The sequence below is a fragment of the Vanacampus margaritifer genome, chromosome 19, assembly GCF_051991255.1.
Source record: "Vanacampus margaritifer isolate UIUO_Vmar chromosome 19, RoL_Vmar_1.0, whole genome shotgun sequence".
In the NCBI taxonomy this organism is placed as follows: domain Eukaryota; kingdom Metazoa; phylum Chordata; class Actinopteri; order Syngnathiformes; family Syngnathidae; genus Vanacampus; species Vanacampus margaritifer.
In genome coordinates, this window is record NC_135450.1 from 9,106,649 (window position 1) to 9,130,668 (window position 24,020).

At 39.5% G+C, this 24,020-nt stretch overlaps 1 protein-coding gene and 1 long non-coding RNA gene across 2 annotated transcripts; one reads left to right on the forward strand and one right to left on the reverse strand.

Annotated features, from left to right (window-relative positions):
• The first annotated feature begins 999 nt into the window (after positions 1 to 999).
• On the forward strand, positions 1,000 to 6,180 carry LOC144039374 (homeobox protein OTX2-like). Its single transcript, XM_077552678.1, has 4 exons — positions 1,000 to 1,051; positions 3,830 to 3,934; positions 4,023 to 4,174; positions 5,002 to 6,180. The coding sequence occupies exons 2-4, from the start codon at positions 3,838 to 3,840 to the stop codon at positions 5,656 to 5,658; spliced, it is 906 nt and encodes a 301-aa protein (XP_077408804.1). The 5' UTR covers positions 1,000 to 1,051; positions 3,830 to 3,837; the 3' UTR covers positions 5,659 to 6,180.
• LOC144039375 (uncharacterized) lies at positions 4,901 to 23,837 on the reverse strand. Its single transcript, XR_013289424.1, has 3 exons — positions 23,744 to 23,837; positions 23,322 to 23,486; positions 4,901 to 5,785 (listed from the first exon to the last, which is right to left on the reverse strand). It is a non-coding gene; the product is annotated as an uncharacterized LOC144039375 (long non-coding RNA).
• Between the last annotated feature and the right edge of the window lie 183 nt (positions 23,838 to 24,020).

A 24,020-nucleotide genomic window follows, 5' to 3' on the forward strand; every position in this document is an offset into this window, starting at 1 on the left:
TACGGTGAAGAATGTTACTAGTCTCGCCGATTAAAAGTATGAAGTCTTACCTTTCTTTTCCTTTCATGAAAACCAGTGTAGCAATCGCAAGTCTGTTTTTAGTAACCATTATTGAAGATATTTCAGTAAAAGAATACATTGCTAACCAAAACAGCAGCACCTTCACAGCCTCCTCGGATGAATTAAAGTATGCAGTCTTACCTCTCTTTTCATCTCATGAAGAAAATAAGTTAGAATGATTTCAGTCACTGTTGTTCATTAAATACATTAAAGTGTCAAATAAACAGTTGCTAACAAAAGCAGGAGCGCCCATACGCAAGCATATATATGTTTTTATCCCACTTATATTAATACTTTAAGAAAAACATTCATGCACAAAGATGCCTTCACCTTCTGCAGTTGCGTTTTTTTTTTTTAAGGGTACCCTGAAAGTTTATCTTTTGAGTGGAGTTTTGCTTTGAAAACGGACTCATAATTACGTACCCTCTTTCACCTGCGCAGCCTGTTTAGGAGCCTTGCTGTCCTCCTTCAGGTGAGGACGTCATGGAGAAGAAGGAGAGAGGGGCGGAGCATCAAAATTCTATGAAAAGAAAAAAAAGTTTCAGAATCAACATGACCAGATGTTTTTATTCATCTCAAGGGGGGCGGCCATTTTGACACGTGCTTTCGATTGACATCACAGTTGCTCATGGCTCAGGTACCAATCACGGTAGATGAGCCATGATTGGTCGTTACCTGAGCCCTATATTTGTCAAGGCTTTTTTTAAAAAAAAATTTTTTTTATAGTCAATAAGCCATTAATTTCTGTCTTCAAAGTGGATAGCAGTCAATAAGCCTGCAGTGCATCATCATCATCATCATCATCATCATCATACTATCCTGTTCTCTTCTTTCTATTGGCTCCTAAAAGTCTCTCATTCTCCCTCTCTCTCCCTCTCTGCCTCTCCTTTTTTTTTTTGTATAAATGTGCGCATCACCAACTATCACCCGCGCTTAAAACTGGAATTGAACAGCCAGCGAGGAGGCCCTTGAACGCATCACCACCACTGAGGTAAGCGTAAAAGTTGATTTTGCTGTCATTTGAATGTCGTTGGCTCAGCGGAGGAAGAGGAGGGTGGAAGACGAAGAGGAAGGCGGGAGTCCACGCGGGGAGTTAATTGAGGAGGCGTGTTTGTTTTGTCTTTTTTTTTTTGCCTAGGAAACTTTGCAGTGTTGACGCCCCTCCAGGCAAAAAGGCATTCAAGCATTTAATTGAGCACAAGTTGAGATAAAACTACTTGAATGCGTGCACCAGGATGTCGTGCATGTATATACAACTAATAAGACACAATTATGGTGATAAATCAGTTCGATTGTAGGAATAGAAGTATAGCAAATTAATATATTAAAAAAAAATAATACAAGGAAGATATTGTGGGCTAATAATACAATTAATTTAGAAAATATACAAATTCCAAAACATAATACAAACATCAGATTATTTTTTTTCGTTTTTTACTAACGTTATAGGGAGTTTTTTTTTATGAGAATAAACAGCAGCTAATAGATAACATGATCCAATAAGGTAGTGTAAAGTGAGTGTAAATGGTAAACGTAAATAAGGGGGAAAAATACACTAATAGCAAAAAAACAATAATATTCAAAACCTTATAAAATGGCCTATATTGTTATTTTTTGTATTAAATGTAATGTTGCTAATTAGGAGTCCCTTTTTTTTTTTTATCTAAGTGTGTTTTTATTTGACTTGAGTTTTGTTTTGAAATGTTCTCTATAGGTAGTTGGAACGGCAAAATTCATACTAAAAAGAACACTTGAGTATTTGTCAACATTTTAATAACAATAGTAGTAAAAAAAAAAATGTTGCATGTGTCGGTTGTTTTTTGGAGGGGGGTGTTTGGGTGTGTGTGTGTGTTCGTGTGTGTCTGGCAGTCAGCTGGTGTGATCGACACAATGCCACCCTTTGTCATGGGTGTGCTGATGCAAAAATGAGGGAGGCAGACTATAAATAGAATATAAAAAGTCTACACAACCCTGTTCAAACGACAAGTTACTTCTGATATAAAATAAAACATGAGACCAAGATCGTTTTATAAATGGAATGTGACTTGTACACGAAAAAATAAATAAATGAGTGCGCTACTTGACTGATTGCACAAGTTTGCGCACCCTCTAGTCTAAGTAAGATTAAGTCACATTCAAATTCAAGTTAAAAGGGAGTCAACACACACCTGCAATCAGATCTCAATTGCTTCTCGTTGACCTCGATAAACTTCAGCTGTTCTAGTAAGCTTTTTTTTTCCCAATTTCCAGACATTTTTGCAGTTGCAGGTTTTTTTTTTTTTTATATGACAAAGTGCATACACCGAGTCCCCAAGCCCCACCCCCTGCACCGCGTCCCCCTAATCAGGCCAACGCGTGCCAACCAGATTAACTACTAAAAAAAAAAAAAAAAAAACTCAAGCAAGCCAATAATAATTAAAGACTGGTATTTAGGATGATGATTATTGAACGGATGAGGAGCAACCGGTGGTTTAAGTGGTGGAGGGAGGACGAAGAGAAGGGGGTGCAGTCTGGGAGGGGGCACACTCCAAAAAAGTGACAGATTGCATCGTCCGTTATTGGCTCTATTAAAAAAAAAAAAACTGACGAAATAAAAATAACTAAGTATACATACTGCATGTGTTTGCATGCAGGGAACATAATTTTATTTTTGCTCAACATTGTTCCCCTTTTACCAAAATAAAAGAAAAAATATACGACATGCCTATTGTTTTTGGATTTAAATGCAGCGACCTACTGCACATTGTGTTTTAACATTTCTTTTTTTTAATTTGTGATTCTCACTAGGCCTATATCGATCTATATTTGATTATAACATTTTAACAATAAAAATACTGCAATTGCATAAGGCTGACATGTAATCTTTTTTTTTTTTTTTTTTTTAAATCTATATGATATAAGAGGAATTCGTTTTGTAAATAAGATTGGGGGGGAAAAATCTTCCACGGTGCACATTTTAAACCCCCCAAAAAGTGTCAATCTCCTTGTTTGTTTAGATTAAGATTAAGTGCTGCCTCCTAATCAACACTTTGCGATCGTCTCACCTTCCAAATCTAATTACCGGGAGCAATTCATTAGGAGATGAGGGCGAGGGAGTCTGGAGGGGAGTGGGGCGAGGGTGGGTGGGGTTGCTTCCCTCAAGAAGTGCCCCGATATGATGTCAAAATTATCCCAGCTTCTTCATTACTGCCCCCAAAGTTGTCCTTCGTATTGTAATTGGCCGCATTTACGGGACTTTTAATTAAAACAAATACCGAAATTGGCGGTACAGGTGGGGGTGCACTATGAAGGAGGAGTTGGGGGGGAGGGGGTCATCATTGTATCTGAATGGCGCGGCTCAGTTTGCAGCTTTTGTTTGCAACTTCTTATTGTTATCAGCGTTACTTATCGTCAACAGTAGGCTTTGTCCCCTGCAAATGGCCCCCCAATCAGCTGCCCATTTAGCTGCGGCCTAACCTGTGGGTGTGTATGTTAATGCTTGATGACGAGGGGCGGGAATGAAGGGGGAGGGGGGCTTTTTTTTTTTAACGGCAATGTTTTGTTTTTAGGAGAGGAGTGTGTTTTGGGGGACGGACAGACTGACTGAACACAGGACAGCTGGGAGGGAGGGGAGGGGAAAAAGCGCGGTGGGAGGGGGGCTTGGGGTTTAAGAGCCCCTGCACACGTTTGGGACCCTCACTTCTTTTGCTGCACTTCTATCATCATCTTCGGATCAGGATTATTAAACTTTTTTGGAGGAGGTTTAATCGATTTTTTTTTTCATTACCAGCCATCATCATGATGTCCTACTTGAAGCAGCCCCCTTACACGGTCAACGGACTCAGTTTGTCCGCCCCTGGGATGGACCTGCTGCATCCTTCCGTGGGATACCAAGGTAAATATTTAATAGGCCTCACCAAATAAATACATATATTTTTTAAACGATAAAATGCACAGTTGTAATCGTACTTGCGTGCATGTAGGCACACCTCGGAAGCAGCGGCGGGAGAGGACCACCTTCACCAGGGCCCAGCTGGACGTGCTGGAGAGCCTGTTCACCAAGACCCGCTACCCGGACATCTTCATGAGGGAGGAGGTAGCCCTCAAGATCAACCTGCCCGAGTCCAGAGTGCAGGTGAGGCTTAAAAAAAAAATGCGCCAAATATGGCCTAAATATTAATTTATTTCAACAACACTTCGTCTAAAAGTCTAAGGAATTGAAAATTCATGTTGTTGTTTTTTTAAACTTTGAGAAATATTTCCATCTTCACTTTTTGAATCGATTTACTGAAATAATTACTTATTCACGATATTCTTTATTGAGATGCACGTATATGTGAAACTTGCAGAACTTTAAATAAGTTGAATTGGTGGGGAAAATAGATTACATGTGTGAAAAATATGAAACAAATGTTAATTATTAACAAATGAACATTTTAAAGAATTAAATGTTTGCATGGTTGGTTCCTATTTGTTAGTTTCTCCACATGCATGGGGACTTTGGCTCCAAAATATTGCAGCAAATTCTAATCAACATTACAGGACCATTTCAGGGTAAATGTTAAGAGTCTTAATTTGTTTTTCAGCAGTAGCATTTACACATGTTTAATTGGTGGTAAAAGTCTTCAATGTGTGGAAATGCAATGCTACAAATGTTGTTGTTTTTATTATTACAGGTACATGCATTTGTGGATTAACTTTTAAATGTAGATTTGCAGGGTGTTTGCTTTTGCACATACGTAGCGGTTTAATTATAATTGGTAAAGGAAATGTCTCAGATAAATGTACCTAAAATATAATGTAACAAATGTTTATGATCATCATAATAATAATATACATTTGTTGCATGTTTTGTGGGTTTAATGCTTTACCGTTACATGGGTGCCTCTCACTCTAAATTAAGCACCACAACACAAGGAACCAAAACAAAAAAAAATACATTAATATACGAATGATTTTCAGGTATGGTTCAAAAACCGAAGGGCCAAGCACCGCCAGCAGGCCCAGCAGACCCAAAGCGGAGCACCGAGCAAAGCGTCGAGCACCAGGCCCGTGAAGAAGAAAGCCTCCCCGGTCCGGGAAGTCAGTTCGGACAGCGGGGCGAGCGGCCAGTTCACGCCGCCCTCCAACGCCTCTCTTCCGGCCGTGAGCAGTGCCGCGGCGCCGGTGTCCATCTGGAGCCCGGCGTCCATTTCGCCTCTCTCCGACCCCATGTCCACTTCCTCGGCGTCCTCCTGCATGCAGCGCTCCTACCCGGTGACGTACAGCCAGGCCACGTCGGCCTACAACCAGGGCTACACGGGCTCGTCGTCATACTTCTCCGGCATGGACTGCGGCTCGTACCTATCGCCGATGCACCACCACCACCACCAGCTGAGCTCCGCCATGAGCCCCATGAGCGGCGGCGGAGGAGGCGGCAGCGGGGGCGGCGGGGTGTCCAGTCACCTGAGCCCGGCGTCGTCGCTCTCCTCGTCGGCGTACGGCTACGGAGGCGCCGCGGACTGCCTGGACTATAATAAGGAGCAGACGTCTTCGTCCACGTGGAAGCTCAACTTCAACGCGGATTGTTTGGATTATAAAGAGCAGCAGGCGGCGGCGTGGAAGTTTCAGGTTTTGTGATCCGGCTTCCAAGCCCCGGAAGAGCGGACCAGGGTGCGGCCGGGGGGACTCCTCTTCTACCTCGGGATGGACAACGCGGGACTGCGGTCTCTTTTTTTCCTCTTCTTTTCATCTGAGTATTCACACTCTAACGTTGATCAAGGACATGGAACATTTAATAAAAAATAAAGAGTGCAGGAACTTTTTTTATTATTATTATTTTTTAGAACTTTTAATAAGCCTCTTATAGCTCCCATGTGATCAAAGTTGGCGTGAGGCCTCTGACTGAATGCACTACTTAATTTATGACAAAAGACAATCAAACATTCCAACTTTTATGTTTTTTCAATGTCATTCTAGATTCATTTCATTTTTTCTTTTCTTTTTTTTGCAAGGAGCTGTGAATTTCCCCACTGTTTAATGATAAATTATTATAGTTAAAAAGGGGACTATGCAGGTAAAGCTGTACTTAAAGGACACACACACACACACACACACATACACGTACATACTCAATAAATAAAAAATAAATAAACATAAGCCAAGTTGCATGTGTACATACATCTGCTGTTTTTGCTTTGTTTGTCACCTCTTATCATTTTGCACATTTATGAATTGTCTACTTAAAATAACAAAATCACATCAAATAAAGAAAGTCATTAAGTTACAACTCAGACTAATAGTTGACAAAAGACAATGTTATAGGAATAAAGTTGAACGTGAAGTTACCATTTTACAAGGCATACACTAAGGGTAAAGTTGCAAAGTTAGGAGGAAAAATTGTTGAAAAAGAAAAGTCTCAGTTATGAGGATAGCCTGTAGTTGCAAGATGGCTCCGATACATAGGCGGGCTGAGAAAATAATTTATAAATGAGGGGTTTAAATATTGGAACATAGATTTCTGAGGGTCTAGTCCTCCCCAGTGTCATCCCTGGCAAGGATAAAAATAGCATACAAGGAAAAAGAGCTTATGTTGCTAAGTTAGGAGAAAACAAAGTAATTTCGTTAAAAGGAAAAAAAAAGTCACACAGTTCATAATGTCACGTAATATTATGAGAGATAAAAAAAAATCAATAAAGTTGTACAATGGCAAATAAAAAGGCGAAATGTTCAGTTAGAAAGTTGAAATACTACATGGGTAAAATATAGATTTTGTCCTAATATAGCTACACAAAAACAAAATAGTCATATTGAATCATTTTCGAATTCTAAACACCAGCTGGAATGTGAGGTATGAATCCAACTTTTTTTTTTTTTAAATCATTTTAATTATTGATATTGAAGGCCTGAGTTATGTGACCCAGAATATTAAAACATGTATACCTCAAAAACATTTGAGCAAGTACTCACACACATTAATAGACTATAAACTGATGTACTGACTTCAACTTCCAACCCAGAATCTCTTCCAAATCAATCCAAGGGCCGATTAATCGATAAAATGACTTCCATCTGCTTGCAGGGATTAAGATTTTTTTGTTTTTTTTGTTGGAGCCGTCTATGTTGCGGATTACAGGCGAGGAGAGGCATGGCGCTATCACTCTAATTAGGACGAGAGGACTGCTTTGTTGTCTGTTTGACCTCCAATTAGCAGCCAATGATACATCAAGGCGAGTCAATCTTGAACACAGAAACGTTTGCATCAAATCACAAGTGCAAACGGGTATGACAATGTGATATATTTCTGCCTTTGACAAAGTTTCAGGGCCACATTGGAAAGAGATACATAGCCAAAAACGTTCAAAAGACAAAATGACAAAATCGCCACTCGAACTTGTTCTGAGAACTAGAAAATGACAACAAACAATATTATGAGAATATAGAGCTGTCATATTCCAACTAAAATTATGAGAATAGCCAAAATAGTACAAGAAAAAGTTGCAATATTACAAGGAAAAAAATCCCGTTATAAGAATAAAGGTTTAATAAACAAGAAAAAAGTTGCAATATGAGACATTCATAAATTCTGATCAAAAAGTTGCACTGTGGATTAGAGATAGGAAACATCATGATCGGGAATAGTAAGAATCTGCATATAACTGACAAAAAAATTGTACGGTTGAAGGTGGAGTCTTCAGTTTTATAACTGTTATAACAGTTTTATAAATGCTAGCAAGCCATTTTTTGTTGTCTATGCATTAACATATTACAACATAAAAATCTAAAAATATTTTAACTGGTTTAATGGTATTTAATCGGCCAATATTAGTTTTTTCAAAATTGTTTTTTTTTTTGGGGGGGGGGGGTATTTATCTATTTATTTTACACATTATCACATTATAACATAAGGAAAAGATAACAACATTCAAACATCCCCCCAGCAAAACCTAAATTGGCAAAAAATGGGCTAATTTGCCATTTTTTCTCTATGTTGTAAAGTTCAACAAATACAAATAAAGTAAAACAGTCAAATCTTCTGCCAGTAATTCATTTCTTTATTGCTGTAAGCATTTTTTTTCCATTATTTATGACTCGGCCGATTAATCTGTTATCAGAATTATATTCTAGCTAATATTAGAATCGGCCTCACAAAATCTGCACCGGTCAGGCTGTACCGTAAACAAGCCAATGTTAGCCACAGCTTGCTACCTTGGTAGCAAGACAAATTTATAAGAAAGTGTTACTATTACATAAACATTCTCAGTGTTAAGTTTTATATTTTTTTTTGTTACGTACAGTAGGCCTATACTGTAATTAAAAATCTGAAAGAGGTGATAAACTTACCTATCGATTAGAAATGTGTCTAATTCCGCGTATATATAGTATATAAAGTCCATGAACCAAAACTGGTAAATAAACATTGCTTGCTAGTTTTACGCTAAATCTGTTAGCTAGGGTGACTTGATGTGGTTTACTGTTGTCATACAGACATCCTGTATACAGCTACCTATGGCTTTAACTATAGGCTTAGGTTCCAATATGTGTTACTGTGTAACTGATAATATTTGTAATATAGCTCTCTTGGGGAAAACTCCAGCAGCCTTCACTGCCCTGATGTAGACATCAAATTACAACATCCAAAATCAACTTCAACAGGTTGCGATAACAAAATGGCAGCAGAAAGTCATAAGTGGTCCTCGTGTAGCGGGACGAGGGAGAACCCCCCACCCGACTTGCCCCGGACCCTCTACCATCCATTGGCTTTTAATTAAGCACAAGCGCCACCAGAGGGGCCATATGGACCCGCCAGACGCGCTTCATTAATCCCTTGCTCGCTTGTGAGCATGGCAAACAATAAAGTAGAAGAGCAAGCCTCGGAAGCTTCTTTTGGCTGCCGCGTTTTTTTTTTTTTTCTTTTGTCCCCCGAGGCCAGGCTTTCCCAAGCGGACCCACTTGACCGCAGGTCTGGGAATTGCATGCCGGATTCCCGACGGTGTGGAGGGTCGTCCGCACTCGACTGTCTGACTTATTGGGTCAAAAGTTTGTATGTCGTTTTTAAGAAAAATAGTATTTCGACGTAAAATTCCATTTTTCACTATAACTGAAATGGACTAAATGGTTACGCTTAACTCAATTGCTCCCAAAAACATATAAATACAATCTATTTTTAATATTACCATGCTCCCAAAGACGTATTTTTATGTTTTTTTAAGCTAGATCATACAGAAGGCTTTAATGCAGCCTCTGACCTGAGGAGGTGGCTTAAGGCAAAGGTAGTTATTACAAAAAATGGCCAGCAGGTGGCAGCAGAGTACAATAAATCAACCAGGGCCATGTTGCAAACAAGCCCATTTACCCGCAGATTTGTGAATAATGATGAAACTTGAATGAATTGCTGCAAAACGGAAACAGATAGATATATTTTTTCCTGATGAAAGAAGGGACTCTAATCTTTATTTTGGTAAGATGCATGTTTTTATAGCAATAGAACACAATATTGTGTGGGCCTTTCAAAATCAGTCAAAATTCAGTAAAATAGCCGGGAGCGAAGGGGGTTGCTTCTATGAAAATGGCTGGGAGTGAATGAGTTAAACTTCATTGATCCCTTTAGCACTAAACAATTGAAATTAAAAAAACACACAGTATACATTTTTTTAGATATTGGCTGTAGCAAAAAAATACGAAAAAGCTTAAAAAATTCATGAAAAGTCGTTAAATTATAACAAGTCAAAGTGAAGACAGGTATCATTTTATGTCAAAAGTAGTGTTGTTCCGATACAATACTAGTATCGGCGGGGGACCCGATACTGCATTAAAACAGTGGTATCGGTGAGTACTAACAAGTAACATGCCGATACCATTAATTCTGATGCTAACATAGGACTTTGGATGCAGCATCTTGTGTCTTGCTCATGCAAGACATTCACTGATGTGTGACATGTTCATGCCGAGCTAAGATATCCTATTGGCCCTTGAATGCTCTTAACCAATTGAAGAACAGCTTTTTCATGTTGAGAAAAAAATAAAACTTAGGTATCGGCTGATAATCCAAAGATGGGTATCGGAATCGGTATCGGGGGCCAAAAACGGTATCAAATCAGATCAAATATGAAATCAGCTATAATTCAGGCAGATTTTCATGCTTACTATAAAACGTGATCCTATAGGACAGCCAGCTACTATGTGACATAAGTGAAAGGTCAATTAGTGTGCGCGAGTGAGGAAAGGCGCGACACCACACATCAAGAAACGTTTAAAACGGACAATTCCTGATTAGGAATCCCATTGGGAGGGAGAAAGGGAGTTGGCGGGCGGTGAAATAGACTGTTATTATTATGAGATCAGCTGTGCAGTGACAGGCGTGTGACTTTGTTTTTGTGGCAGAAACAAAAGAAAGGAGCGAAAATAGACCGGGGCAACTGAGCAACTGTCAGGCAGCAGTAGCATTAAAAAGCGAACGTGGGAGCTAAGCGGACAATTTTGCCAATGAGAACACGACTGTAGACTATTGTTATGCATAAGCATGTGTCCTACATTCGATCACATATCAACCCGGCGGCGCATACGTAATTCGTTTGCAACGACGACAACAACAACAACAACACTGTTGCTACACTCATGGAATCTCATTTGAATGAAGGAGACAATGGCGTTTGTGTTCGGGAGTCGGACGGGCCGTTGAGGAAACACGCTCGGCCGAGACAAAAAAACGGCAGCCGTGGAGGTGTGGATTCAATTTGCTGGATAGTTGTAGCGATATTAGCGCATACAGCAAACAACTCCGGAAAATGCCACTCACATATTCACTCCCAAAAAAAAAAAGATTTTTCATAAAAAAATTAAGGCCATTTTTTAAACATGTAAATGTTATATAAATAATCAGATTTGAAATGTGTTATTACTGCTGGAAAAAAAATGCAAGGTAGTATAAGAGCTAAATATTATTTGCAAAAAAAATTCTGAAAGTAACAAGATGACAAAAATATAATAATATTACCAATGATTGTTTGCACGAAAAACATCACATTACCCGAGTTTATGGCTCAAACAACAACAATAATATGATAAAAATGTTGTTTCTAAGTTAACTTTGAGTCACTTTGTGTCAATATCGTACGAAAGGCTAATTGGTTTCGCTACTGTCCACATTTTTTAAAGGCCTTATTATAAGGCACTTTTGTGGATTGCTAGTTGTTAGCATGCACTTTAAAATACAAACAAAAATCGGATTACAGGATTCAAGAAAAAATCCATTAAATGTAAAAATATGTATATATATTAGTGCTTTTTATAAAGTCAATGCCTAGTTACTAGTTCCTTCTGTCCATTTAGCCTCAAACGTGACATCGGATTATGAACGTTCCGCCAACAAAGCACTCGTGCCCTTTCAACAAGTGACCATTAGCGGGTGCAAATCATAAATCTCCTTATCAAAGAGCAACAGGGAGATGGTGTAAAAACAGATTACATCAATTTAATCCTCAAAGTCACATCCACGAGATGGGTGTGCCAAACAGATGTCAACTAAGTGACTTTACTATCCCGGGCACAAGCCCTTTATTGTTTTTCATAAAGCTTAACTTATTTTCACTCTGAAGAGTTACGTAAATTTGTGAACATATTAGGAATTTCATGACTGATTCTGTCCTGGATTTTTAGATAGGTGATTAAAAAAAAAGTACAAGTAAGTGGATTTAGCATCCACTTTAAATATATATATATATTTTTTTAAGTATCAGAACTGTGAGCCCTAAACCTGCCTGGAATTATTTAGTATCAGAAACATACAAAATCTTGCTCAAACTTTGTTTATGTTAGAGAGAAAAAAAATCACAAGAAGACTTTAAGATGATGACACTTTTTTTGATGCACCCCCTTTACCAGTAGTTGTATTGCCACTACTGGTCTTGGATTTCCTTGGTATCTACTCAGTACCAAAATTTGTCCAAATTCAATTGTGTGTTTGGAAAATAGAGAAAAAAAGGAAGAAAAAAAACTTTTTTTCTCTTGCAATTTGATGATGCATTCACTTTAATAATCAAAAACGTATCAGCGTTGGTATTAATGATATTGATGCAAAATTTTCTTGGTATTGAATCAATACCAAATTCTGCCCAGATTCTCTTTTAATTAAACAATAATGGAGAAAAAAATCAAATGCAATTACTTAAAAATGTCCAGCGATGTTTATGCTAAGCTAGCTCAAGTAAAGTGTTGTTTGTTTGACTGAAAAAATACAGTTGACCAACAACTATGAAGAGTCAGAGTCACTCAAGTGGCTTTTTCTGAGGTCGTGTCGCAGGACCTCCTCAACCGCCAAACTATGCTGTCCGCCTCCATACAATGCAGAGGTCAAAGTTGGAAGGGGCCTCACAGCTTTGTTGCTTAAAGTGAGGCCACGTCGACAAATGCCGCACGCTTGCCTGTTCCGTCCACGTCATGTATTCTTCTATAACTTGGACAGTTAACTCCTATTAGGCTTGCTAATTTGCTTCCTGCTCGTTAAGTGCGTCTGGCTGGGAGGCAGATGGAGGCGTCGTACAGTAGACAGATGCCTCGCCACCAGCTCCCGGAGGCGAGCGTGTCTGTTTGAGATGGTGGCATGCAGGGGGCAGGGCTTGTGTGGTACATGGAATAGGGGGCACGTGCTCCCCCTTAAGCCCGACGTACACCGAGCGGCACGACTACATCACCTAACCTCATCTTTGGTGGTTATCGGCGTATTTTTGCATCTAAGATACCATAAAATGCCCTTTTCAAATACGGAGGCACACACCATTTGTTTACTTTGCTTTTTGCTTTGACTTGAGAGCAAAGACTTGACATAATAGCGCTTTATGGTGCCGGTGACTCATCTCAATTCACCGGCAGCAGTTTGGCAGAAAAAAGAGCCTTCTAGCTGTTTATTGCCACTTAATTGTAGCGTAAGCAACCAGTTAGCCTCTGCTAGCTTAATGCTAACAAATACTGTAATGGGAAATACTATAGACACGGGCTAACGAATAACTAATCTACGTGGGAGTGCTATAAAACCTTAAAAGGTAAGTCAGGTAAAAAAAATTCAGTACAGTAATATGTTCAATGTGCCCCCACTAGTCTAAACACACAATTCTGAATAATATTGCGTTTGTGGTTTATGAATTAAGCAGCAAAATCCACTCAGGGGGCGACCATTTTGCCACTTGCTGTCGACAGAAAACGACATCACAGTTGCTCAGGGCCCAGGGAGCAACCAATCATGGCTCAGCTTCAGAAAACAGGTGTAAATGGGAATATTTGAACAGGATTATTGAGCGTCAGAGGTGGGTAGTAACGAGTTACATTTATTCCGTTACATTTACTTGAGTAACTTTTTTGGAGAGAAAAAAAGTACTTCTAAGAGTACTGTAGTTTTACCACACACTCCTTTTTACTTTTACTTAAGTAGAAGAAACGCTACTCTTACTCCGCTATATTTGGCTACACTAGAGTCGTTACCCGCCGCCCCATTCATACATTAGATTTACCGTATTTCGTGTGGGAGCGTTTCCGAGGACACGTTGCTTATATACAGGAAATGCGGCCCTGGTTGAGGACTGGCAGGCACGAGGTCTTGGTGCTTTCACTTTAAGAAACTGCCACCTGTGGTCGTTAGACGACACCACCATTTGTGAACGATTTGTGCATGCTTGGGCTAACGTGTCTGCTTGCACTGTTCAAGCTCAAAAAGTTTTGAAGATGCCAGCATTTGCACATAATTTCATATTTTTGTCTGTCTGATGACATTGTTTTCAATAATAAATCATACTTCATGCTCAAGCAGTTACTCAGTACTCGACTATTCTTTTCAGCAATTTTTTACTTGTACTTGAGTGATTTTTTTGATGACTACTTTTTTTAGTTTTAATTGAGTAATATTATTAAGAAGTCATTTTTGGCTACTCTGCCCACCTCTGATAAGCGTTATCCTCTGTGAAGAACGACTAATATTAGTGCAGCTTGTTGAAAAAATATTATTATCCCCTAGGCGTTATTGTGACAATTTTTTGGCTTTTTGTTGGTTCTGACCAAGCCATTTAAAAATAAAATACTGCCCACGGGTTAAACTGCCTCTTAGGTGAGAGCCACACTAAAGTATATATTATCAATTAAACACCTGTTGTGAATTTTGCAATTCAGCTATTTGTTAGCGAACAGGAAGTAGTTTAAAAAGTACAAATAACTTCTACCTATACCATAACTCAACTGTTTATCTCGTCGCGTGTTGTATGTCGGCCTTTAGGCGACCGTTCTCCTCGTGAGGTGCGTGTGTTCATTGTTGTGTTGTGTGCATGTGACTCTTATTTTGTGTCTGTGTGATGCTGGGAGCGTGTGCCCTGGACGCAGCCCCCGCAGCCGCCACACGCAGGGCCACCTGCTCTGGGATTAGAGAGCCTGCGGATTACACGCGTCACAATGGAGGTACACAAACACAAATATGGACGCGCACACGCAGACACGCGCACAAACCGGACAGGCCTCGCCGCTCGCTAATAGCATCTTCAGTATTTATGAATGTGCTCCGTTGTAGCGTGGTTGTTTCGAGTTAATGTGCTCACCTGATCTGACGTTATCCTACAGACGCCAATGTTTAAAGGGGAAGCCAAGTCTAACAATTTCTTTATAATAATATGTTCTCACTTGGCTCACTAGTCTAAACATGGCATTCTAATTAATATTGGGTAATGACCAATCAGGGCTCAGCTGGTGAACATCACATGGCCAAACTCAGAAAGCAGGTGATTCAGGTCAGTCACGTATGAGTCAATAGAAATGATAAGGAAAAAAATGCCATTCAAATCCATGACAACGAGTACACTTGGTGATTCTCAAAGTTATAGTGGTACGAAAGAGTCACTAAATTAGGTACAAATAAAATCGAAAACATGCAATACAATCAAACTAGATTAGAACGATGCTTGAAGCTATCAGTACATTCTGCTTAAATGTATTTTTATTTTTGGCTCATCATTGACATGGAACGCATGTTGTTTGTCTGTTTTTGACAGAATGCTATCACTGATTCTGTTTTTCACACTGAATAGCAAACTTGTTGTCAACTTTTATCAATGTTTATTGTGGTAGATCCATAGACACTAGTACAGTACACACGCCCCTCAAACAGCTAACCCACACAACCATTCCCTCCAAAAAACCTCCCTACCCCCCCGTCCAAGTCCCCACGGGGTTGCCGGGTTTGTTTTGCTAATGACCCCATCCCGTTATGACCTCATTCAAGTTGCGCTGGGTAATTGGTGGCACACTGACACACTGTGGTGGTTTGACAGGGGGTGGGACGGGGGGTGGGCTACGTCCCATTGTAAACACTCCTCCCTGACAAATAAGGTATTGTTATTGATGATTAACGGCAATGGAGTGACTGACTGTGTGAGGCAAAGAAAAAAGAAAATAAGAACAATGATGGAGTAGAAGTGATTAATAATTGTGATTAATGAAGTGTACCATACATTAACCTCGAGCACTGTAGTAATGATTTTGATGTGTTTACCGTTTTAAAGTAAATTCATTCACTAGTTTAAATGTATGTACTGATACCATGCCGGTATCGGTACTGATAATGCTACGACACTAATACCACTTTACCAGCTTGACACTACTATTATTTTATTGACACTCCCAATTAATGTAAAAGTAACATGATAAATAGACCTCAATTTGTATATTCAATCCAAAACATACTGTAGCTTCGTCTTGCGAACAACTGCTAGCTTAATGCTAACACATGGTGTGAAACGCCACAAGCATGGGCAAATGAATTAGCATCTATGTTGCGGTATAAACCTTTAAATAATGAAAAAACACAAGCAGTGCAGCAACATATAGAAAGAGACTATGCTTGTAAATATTATGCGAAAAAAGACATATAAATACTGTATTACTGCAGATAGGTTGTGTCATCTTGTGGTTTTTCAGATCCACGTATTATTTGCATGCTGCACCACACTGCCCCCTGGAGGACATGAAATAAAAAATAATTTGCATTTTTTAAAATTCTTTTATTATCCACTCTCTGAAGAATTGATACTAATAATCGTCTTTTGATATACAGTCAGCATTCTTTTATTTGACGTAATTGGTTAATCATAACTGTAGTAATAAATACAATTTAAAGTGAGAACAAATTACGATTTCATTAATATATGCTATGTTACACACAAATTGTAACTTTTTAAAAACAATTAAAAGGTATAATGATATTTTTTTTAAGTAAAAGGAACTATCTTTTTTTTCTTCATCCACAAATGACCTGGCCCATTGTCTATTTTATTTTAAAAATCATGTTTAACATGTACAGTAATTTATAAAATCATGAAAATAAATGATTACAATTTACAGTACATTTAACAATGTATTTTTTTCTGGCTCATCTGTCCGTTTAAAAATAATAATGATAATAATGTGTCCCTTGAGCACAAACATTTGCCTATCCTTGATTTATATGTCACTGACGGCGCCCCCCTTCCCCCCCCCCCCCCCCCCCGCATGTAACTAAATTATACCCTTGAGATGTGAGCATGCGGTTGTGTGTGCGTGTCTTAAGTGGCTACAAGTCTCTTGTGAAAAAGCGCCTGAGGTCATCTGTGGTTTGTCCCATGTCTGCTGATGATTCATTATTCAAATGAATTCAAGTGTGCGCATGCATCAATAATAATAATCAAAACTGCCTGTGGATGGTTATCGGCGTTCATGAATGTGTTTAGTGTGTAATTAGCACCACTTGCCGCTCATTAATCAGATGGTTTCTAAATTAATTACCATAAACAGTTTTCACTAAAGTGTGTGTTTTGCCGTGTTCTGAATCTGTTGGAAGTAAATCAAAGCCCCCCTTGTAATTCTACTTTGATTGTTTTCTAAGGAAAATGGATTCAAAATCCAAATAAACTGAAGGCGGAACGGCTTCCTTCAATGCAACTTTCTCGGGTCCACCTGACTTTACGTTCCGACCAAAATCGTACGAAATACGTGGCAGGCTCCTTCTCTATATAAGCTTGCAATTATATTTTTTTCCCGTGGTGGCAGCCGCAATGAAAGCCCCCCCTGCACTTCTCCCAATCAACCTCATCCCACTATCACAGCGGACAGGGTTTACTTCCAGAGAGACCGAGCGAGGGTATTACGGAGGGGAGAGAGAAAAGAGAGGCAGACAGGGTATTATAAGCGAGCGGGATGAGAGCAGTGAAGGCATTTGGAGTCTTTATTCGCCTTGCTAAGCCACGGGCTGCGCTCCCAATCCGATTGGTCGATAGGGCCAGCCATGTAAATGAAATGCAAAGCAGAAGACAGACCCCTGACTTTGCCAATTTGCCAGCGCCCTGCCTCCTCCTCGTTGTCTTTATCTGGCCGTCTTCCTCACCACGTGGCATCTTTTCTTCCTCATCGGTATCACACTCTGCAGCCTCTGATTCGTACCCGCCGCTAGATAACCATTTGGCTTCTGTCTAGGAGATGAACTCGGTACTTCTCTAACGTTCTGATTTTAAGGATATAATCCACTCAAGTTTTTCCTGGGAAACTCCATTGGTGATTAAGCATATGTATGCTCTTTGCTAGCGCAATTGCTAAAGGTTGCGTTCAAGGACCTCTCTGGCGGCTTTCTCAAGCATCAGGATTGCCTTCAAAGGCGGCACAAAAACAGTCAAACAAGAATCACGTAATGAGTTTAGTCCAGGGAACATCTTGGATGAGGTTCGGCAATATATCTCATGGACCACATTCTGACCCATTGTGTTCTTTAATCGGGCCACCATTATCGCCATTCAAATATTTTTGTTGCATTCATTTTGTTGGTTTAAATCTATTTATTTATTTGGAAGTGTTCGGTTTAGGTGAACGGTATGGGATTTTTTTGATAGGTTTTAGGTGAACTAGTGAATACACACACACTCGCACACTCTTACTCACCCACATACAAAAAAAAAAAGAGCAATGATGATGCCGTGTCAAATCGGTAAAATTACCGAATGAACAATACTGAGCTCTTAAAAAAAAAAAAAAAAAATCTATCTATTTAGATTGCATATATTTTTCTCATTAATTTATTGATGGTAATTAAAGTCATTCACTGCCTATGACGTTTATGTTCGTCAACTGGAATTGTTTTCAGATAGTTAAGAGGGCCTCAACCAACTTGTCTGTGAAATTCAGGTTTTAAAACCACTGCGATAACTAACAGATTCCTGTCGATCACTGCAGCATTTGAGGAGAGGCTAAAGATTAGGCAGTGAATATTGATTTGTCATGTCGATTATGGGGGAGAGGTATGCCAACATGATGGAAGTTGGACAAGTTTAGGCACTTCACACGAAAACACAAAACGATCAAAGTATATATGTGCATTGAATAAATAGAATATGTGTTATGGTTATGGTCGGGATCGTGACAAATCTGTTGATTGAGTGAATGACGGACACCAAGTAAAGAAGCCACTCACTCAGGGAACTGCTTTAAAAACGGCCGGTAGTGAAGGAGTTCATTTAACTTAAGTTAAAATTTGAATAACGGTTATGAATGTGAAATAGTCAAAACATAGCCTGCACCTGTACAATTAATAAAAGTTAGCAATGTTCGACTCACTGTATATAAAAACTCCTGGCAACATTTCCTTCATACAGTAAGGAGACCCTCCGCCAGGCCCCCGCAAGGAGCTTTTGCTGACACTAAACTCCTCCCTGGGGGTCATGTAGCAGTAATGGGGTCTCTGGCTGCGAAAAGCCCTTGCTGGGAGATTTAAGTTGCACTTTATTTATTTTTATTTAGGAGTCTAATCAGCTCCAGCTGTGTTTTTTTTAGTGACAATTTTAAGTGCAGACAAAATGCAACAATCTGTCCCAGATTAAAAGATGCCGCCGTAATCCCCGTAGCGCTGCCAAATTGGTATTTCCCTTGAGTGCTTTGAGTGCTCCCAGGACCATGACTGAGCTACATGTTAGCATTTGACCAATTGGTACAACTGTGTGTCCTCTAATCGAGCCTCATCTTCGCTGTAAGTAAATGAAAATGCATCGGGATAATAGCCCATCAATTGGTCAATAAGAATCATGAGGATGATGATGACTTCCAGTGGAAAGTTTTCGATTTGTGAGAATTTATACAATTAAAAAAAAAAGAAGAAGCATAAATACTGATGCTAAAATTATAATAATTGATCACAAACTTCCTATTCATTGTTAACCTATTTTGCAAATACAGCACAATCTTTATTTCAATAAATCAATTAGGATCACTATTTTGTCAAAAGACGGAAAAAAGTGCAGGTGCGACCAACTCTCAATTGGTCTCAATTCTCAGTTGGTCGCAGGTGCGAACAACTTTCTCAGTTGGTCGCACCTGCACATGATTTGGTCACACCATTTGTACTTTTTCAGTTGGTTGCAGGTGCGGCCAACTTTCTCAACTGGTCACACCTGCACTTGATTTGGTCACACTCTTGGTTTTCACTCTTAGTTGGTCACACCTGCACATGATTTGGTCACACCAGTTGTACTTTTTCAGTTGGTTGCAGGTGCGACCAACTTTCTCAACTGGTCACACCTTCACTTGATTTGGTCACACCCTTTGTGCTCACATTCTCAGTTGGTCGCACCTGCACATGATTTGGTCACACCAGTTGTACTTTTTCAGTTGGTTGCAGGTGCGACCAACTTTCTCAACTGGTCACACCTGCACTTGATTTGATCACACCCTTTGTTCTCACATTCTCAGTTGGTCACACCTGCACATGATTTGGTCACACCCTGCGTTTTCACTCTCTGTTGGTCGCAGGTGCAACCAACTATCTCAGTTGGTCGCACGTGCACTTGATTTGGTCACACACTTTGTTTTCGCTTTCTCAGTTGGTCGCAGGTGCAACCAACATTCTCAATTGATCGCACTTGCACTTGATTTGGTTGCAACCTTTGTTCTCACATTCTCAATTGGTCGCACCTGCACATGATTTGGTCACACCATTTGTACTTTTTCAGTTGGTTGCAGGTGCGACCAACTTTCTTAACTGGTCGCACCTGCACTTGATTTGGTCACACCCTGCGTTTTCACTCTCTGTTGGTCGCAGGTGCAACCAACTATCTCAGTTGGTCGCACATGCACTTGATTTGGCCGCACACTTTGTTTTCGCTTTCTCAGTTGGTCGCAGGTGCAACCAACTATCTCAGTTGGTCGCACGTGCACTTGATTTGGTCGCACACTTTGCTCTCACATTCTTAGTTGGTCGCACCTGCACATGATTTGGTCGCAACCTTTGTTCTCAAATTCTCAGTTGGTCGCCTCCATTTTCACTTTTTCAGTTGGTTGCAGGTGCGGCCAACTTTCTCAACTGGTCGCACCTGCACTTGATTTGGTCGGACCCTTGGTTTTCACTCTCAGTTGGTCGCAGATGCAACCAACTATCTCAGTTTGTCCCCAGTGCACTTGATTTGGTCGCACACTTTGTTTTCACTTTCTCAGTTGGTCGCAGGTGCAACCAACATTCTCTATTGATCGCACTTGCGCTTGATTTGGTCGCAACCATTGTTTTTTCTGTCTTTTGATAAAAAATAGTTGTCTTAATTGGTGCATTATAGTTTCGTATGAAGTAAAAATTGTATTGGCAAAATAGTTTTGTATGAATAGGTAGTTTGTGACTTTGAGCAAGAGGCGGGGTATAAACCTGCACTGATTGCTAACCAATTGCAGGACACACACAAGAATTGGGAGGAATGAAGTCACAATTGTCAAAGTTACTACTTAGTCACTTCAAAACACTAGGAAGCTGTGAGCGTCATGACGGCTCACGTCACATGTCGTACTGGAGTGTAGGTTACACAACAGCTACATGACAAGAAGGAAGGAGTCTGTCATATGCTGTATATACATACATGCACACACTGCAAAAAAAAAACACCTCACACCTCTTCATCATCCTCTCCTTCTATGACCCCCCCTTCCTCCTTACAAAACACACACACGCCAAGCTGACAGCTCCAAGCTCCGTGGAGAATGAGTCTCGCTTGCATTACAATCGTGCAGGACAGATTCCATTAGCGCTATCTGAAATTGAGCACGGCGAGCGGAGGAGCGGCAGGCAGGCGGGAAGGCGAGAAGGCAGGAAGGCTTCGGCATTTGCGCTCTTATCAGAGCGGCGAGGGTGAGCGCTGACGCCGACGTCACTAATCCGGACGGTCGGGATTGAGTGTGCGCTGTTGAAAAGTTGGTGCAGGAGAGGAGAGACATTAAGACTTCTGTGAAAGTACGCTTTTAGTCTGTTTCTGGGCAGAAGTCTTGATGGGTGTTTTTTTGGAAGGTTTCCCAGTATTCCCTGACCTAAAAGTGATTTTTGTGCACATTGAAAATTTTTCATTATTTTTCTGTCAGTTCAGTGGCGCGCGAAGCTCAGTAGATGCCGCCGCGAACTGCCCTTTTTTAGACATCTGAAAAATATTGTGTCGATGCAGGGAGCACTTAGGCACTGTGATGTTATTTTCAGTTGACAGCAAGTGGCAAAATGGCCACCCACTGAGATGGATAAAAACGGGTGGGTTTTGCTGCTTAATTCATATTTCACAAACGTAATATTAATCAGATTACCATGTTTAGACTAGTGGGGGTAGATATAACATATTATTGTAAAGAAAGATTTTCAACATTCTGACTGTAGCTAAAAAAAATTCTATATGAGCATTATCCGTTGTAAAAAAACAAACAAAAAACAACAACAACAAAAAAGAGTCATTTAAATTAGTTGAGTGAAGCTCTTCTTTGTTCGTCAGCATGACTGTATTATATTTGCCCCTGGTGGCTAAGGTGGGAATAGCAGAAGGTACAGCTCAAGGAATTGAAACATTAAATCAGCAAATCACTTAACCTAAATAAAGCTGACTCTACGCAAAGCTATACAACTCAAGACTAGAAATATCAAAATAAAACTCACTCGAACAATAAACCTCAGGTTGACACAATAACTTTCATTAGTTTTTTAGGCTGCAAAAACAGTCACTATGTTTCAAAAGCCACATTTTTGTATGCTGAACGGTTATTTTAGTACCTTTAGTACAATTATAATGGGTTGCCTAAAAAGTGCACACACAAAATCTACCTCAAGCGTTATGCTTTTGTTTGTCACTTTGTATTTCTTCCGTCTCTACCCAACGAGGACCAGACGTCTTTTGGACGTTTAATTTTGGGCTAAATCGGGTCTCTCCATTTTAGCCTTAATTTAGACCAAAAATAGATGTTGAAAACTGGGTTATGTTATAGCCCATCCAATATGGTCCAAATTTAGTCCAAAAATGGACGCTGAAAAGTGGGTTGTATTTAGCCTATCAAATGTGGTCAAAATCTAGCCCAAAAATTATGTTGCTTGTCCAATGATGTCCAAATTTACTTCAAAAATTGTTGAAGCTATATCTGATTTAATTGCTGGCATCACGTGAGATAAATGGGTACAGGATTGCTGGTAGGCTGATACAATTTTCCAAATAGCCTTTATGAAGCTGATCATGACCACTGCAGGCGTTTTTGCATAATTAATTATCATAACATATCAGTCCATGGTATGGTATGCACTGTAATACTTTTAGTGGACGTTGTCTCTCTCCGGTTCCACTTTGTATGTCATAATATATTTTATTAATTTATTTATTGATGTCTTTTCACCTTTCACTTTTCAACGACATTCAGACGTCTTTTGGACGGACATCAGTGGCTTTTCAACGTCATTTCAACCAATTTTTGCTGGGTGGGTACTGCCTGCTCTTCAGGATTTGAGGCTATTGCAGTACAGTAAAGCAGGAGCGCCCTCTTGTGGTTTTATCTTTCATGTACATGTAAAATGGGCATTATGGAAAAGTTAATTACGTTTTGAAATGCTAAATTGTTTAAAACATTCAACATTAACGTTAACATTTTATTTCAAACTGACAAATGTCATATTAAAACACTCCACAAGGACATATTTAAACTGAATTATTTTCTTCTTTTTAAAGTATGAATCATGTCATTAAGCTTTTCTTTCTTTGATTAAATGTGTAAATTAAATAGTTCAATTAACACGCCAGGAAGACTGAATTGTCATCTGAAATATTGGCAAGGTCAATTACAAATATGCAGAAACCATATTTTTCTATAGAAATAAAGAAATGAAGAAGTAATCTGTGTTGATTTGTAAGTGGCCAATTGTTATGAGACTATGAGACTATATTTGTGTTATTTTAAAAAGGGTACCGAAAAAAACATTTTCACCTTTTTGATAGAATGACCCAGCATTTGACTGTTTTTGTAGACCTTCTGACCTGGTGATGGTGGCTTGCCTTATATTATTTCTTCTGAGAGCTGCATGGACTGCTGAAGTCAGAGGAGAGTACTGTCTGCATCTCTGCCTCATTGTTCACCGACTTGTTTCTCTTTAGAAATAATTCATATATTTTGTCTCCCTGTATTTTCATTTTCCACGGCCCCTGTGAAAAAGATAAGACAGTAGTTACAGTCACACAACGTTGTTAAATTCTCAGTTTCAGGTTAAAAAAAAAAAGACCAGGGAAAATAGACCATTGATGTTATGTTTAATATTCAAACTTTTCAGTACCAGTAGATGGTGCTAACAGACTAATTTTTTAGCTCCTAGCAAAACTTCAGCATGTATTCATTGCTGCCCGTACAAAACACAGAAGCGATGTTAAACAGTTACTCACAATGGAAGCAACTTAAAACTTACTTTAGAATAAGGATTTCACTGTTAATAAAGGGTTATCCTCCGTCGTTATCGTCCATTTTAGTACGTATAGTTAAAAAAAAAAGAAAAAGAAAAAAAGTCTTCCGTCTTCTTCACGGACGATTCTTCTCCTGTTGAAAGTCGGATTACAACATTTTGTGGTAAATAGCGCCCACTACTGTACAGGAAGGATAGAGCGGTCAATGGGTTGCATGTAGCACATCATTAATAAGGAAATGTTAAGCATCGGTAACGAAGTAAAGTTAAGTAATGCAACGTT

Bases quoted from the DNA above. Each gene is read 5' to 3' on its own strand.
- LOC144039374 (XM_077552678.1), top strand. From the start codon at position 3,838: ATGATGTCCTACTTGAAGCAGCCCCCTTACACGGTCAACGGACTCAGT. The intron at 3,935-4,022 runs GTAAATATTTAA...GCGTGCATGTAG, and splicing joins TCCTTCCGTGGGATACCAAG to GCACACCTCGGAAGCAGCGG. The intron at 4,175-5,001 runs GTGAGGCTTAAA...AATGATTTTCAG, and splicing joins TGCCCGAGTCCAGAGTGCAG to GTATGGTTCAAAAACCGAAG.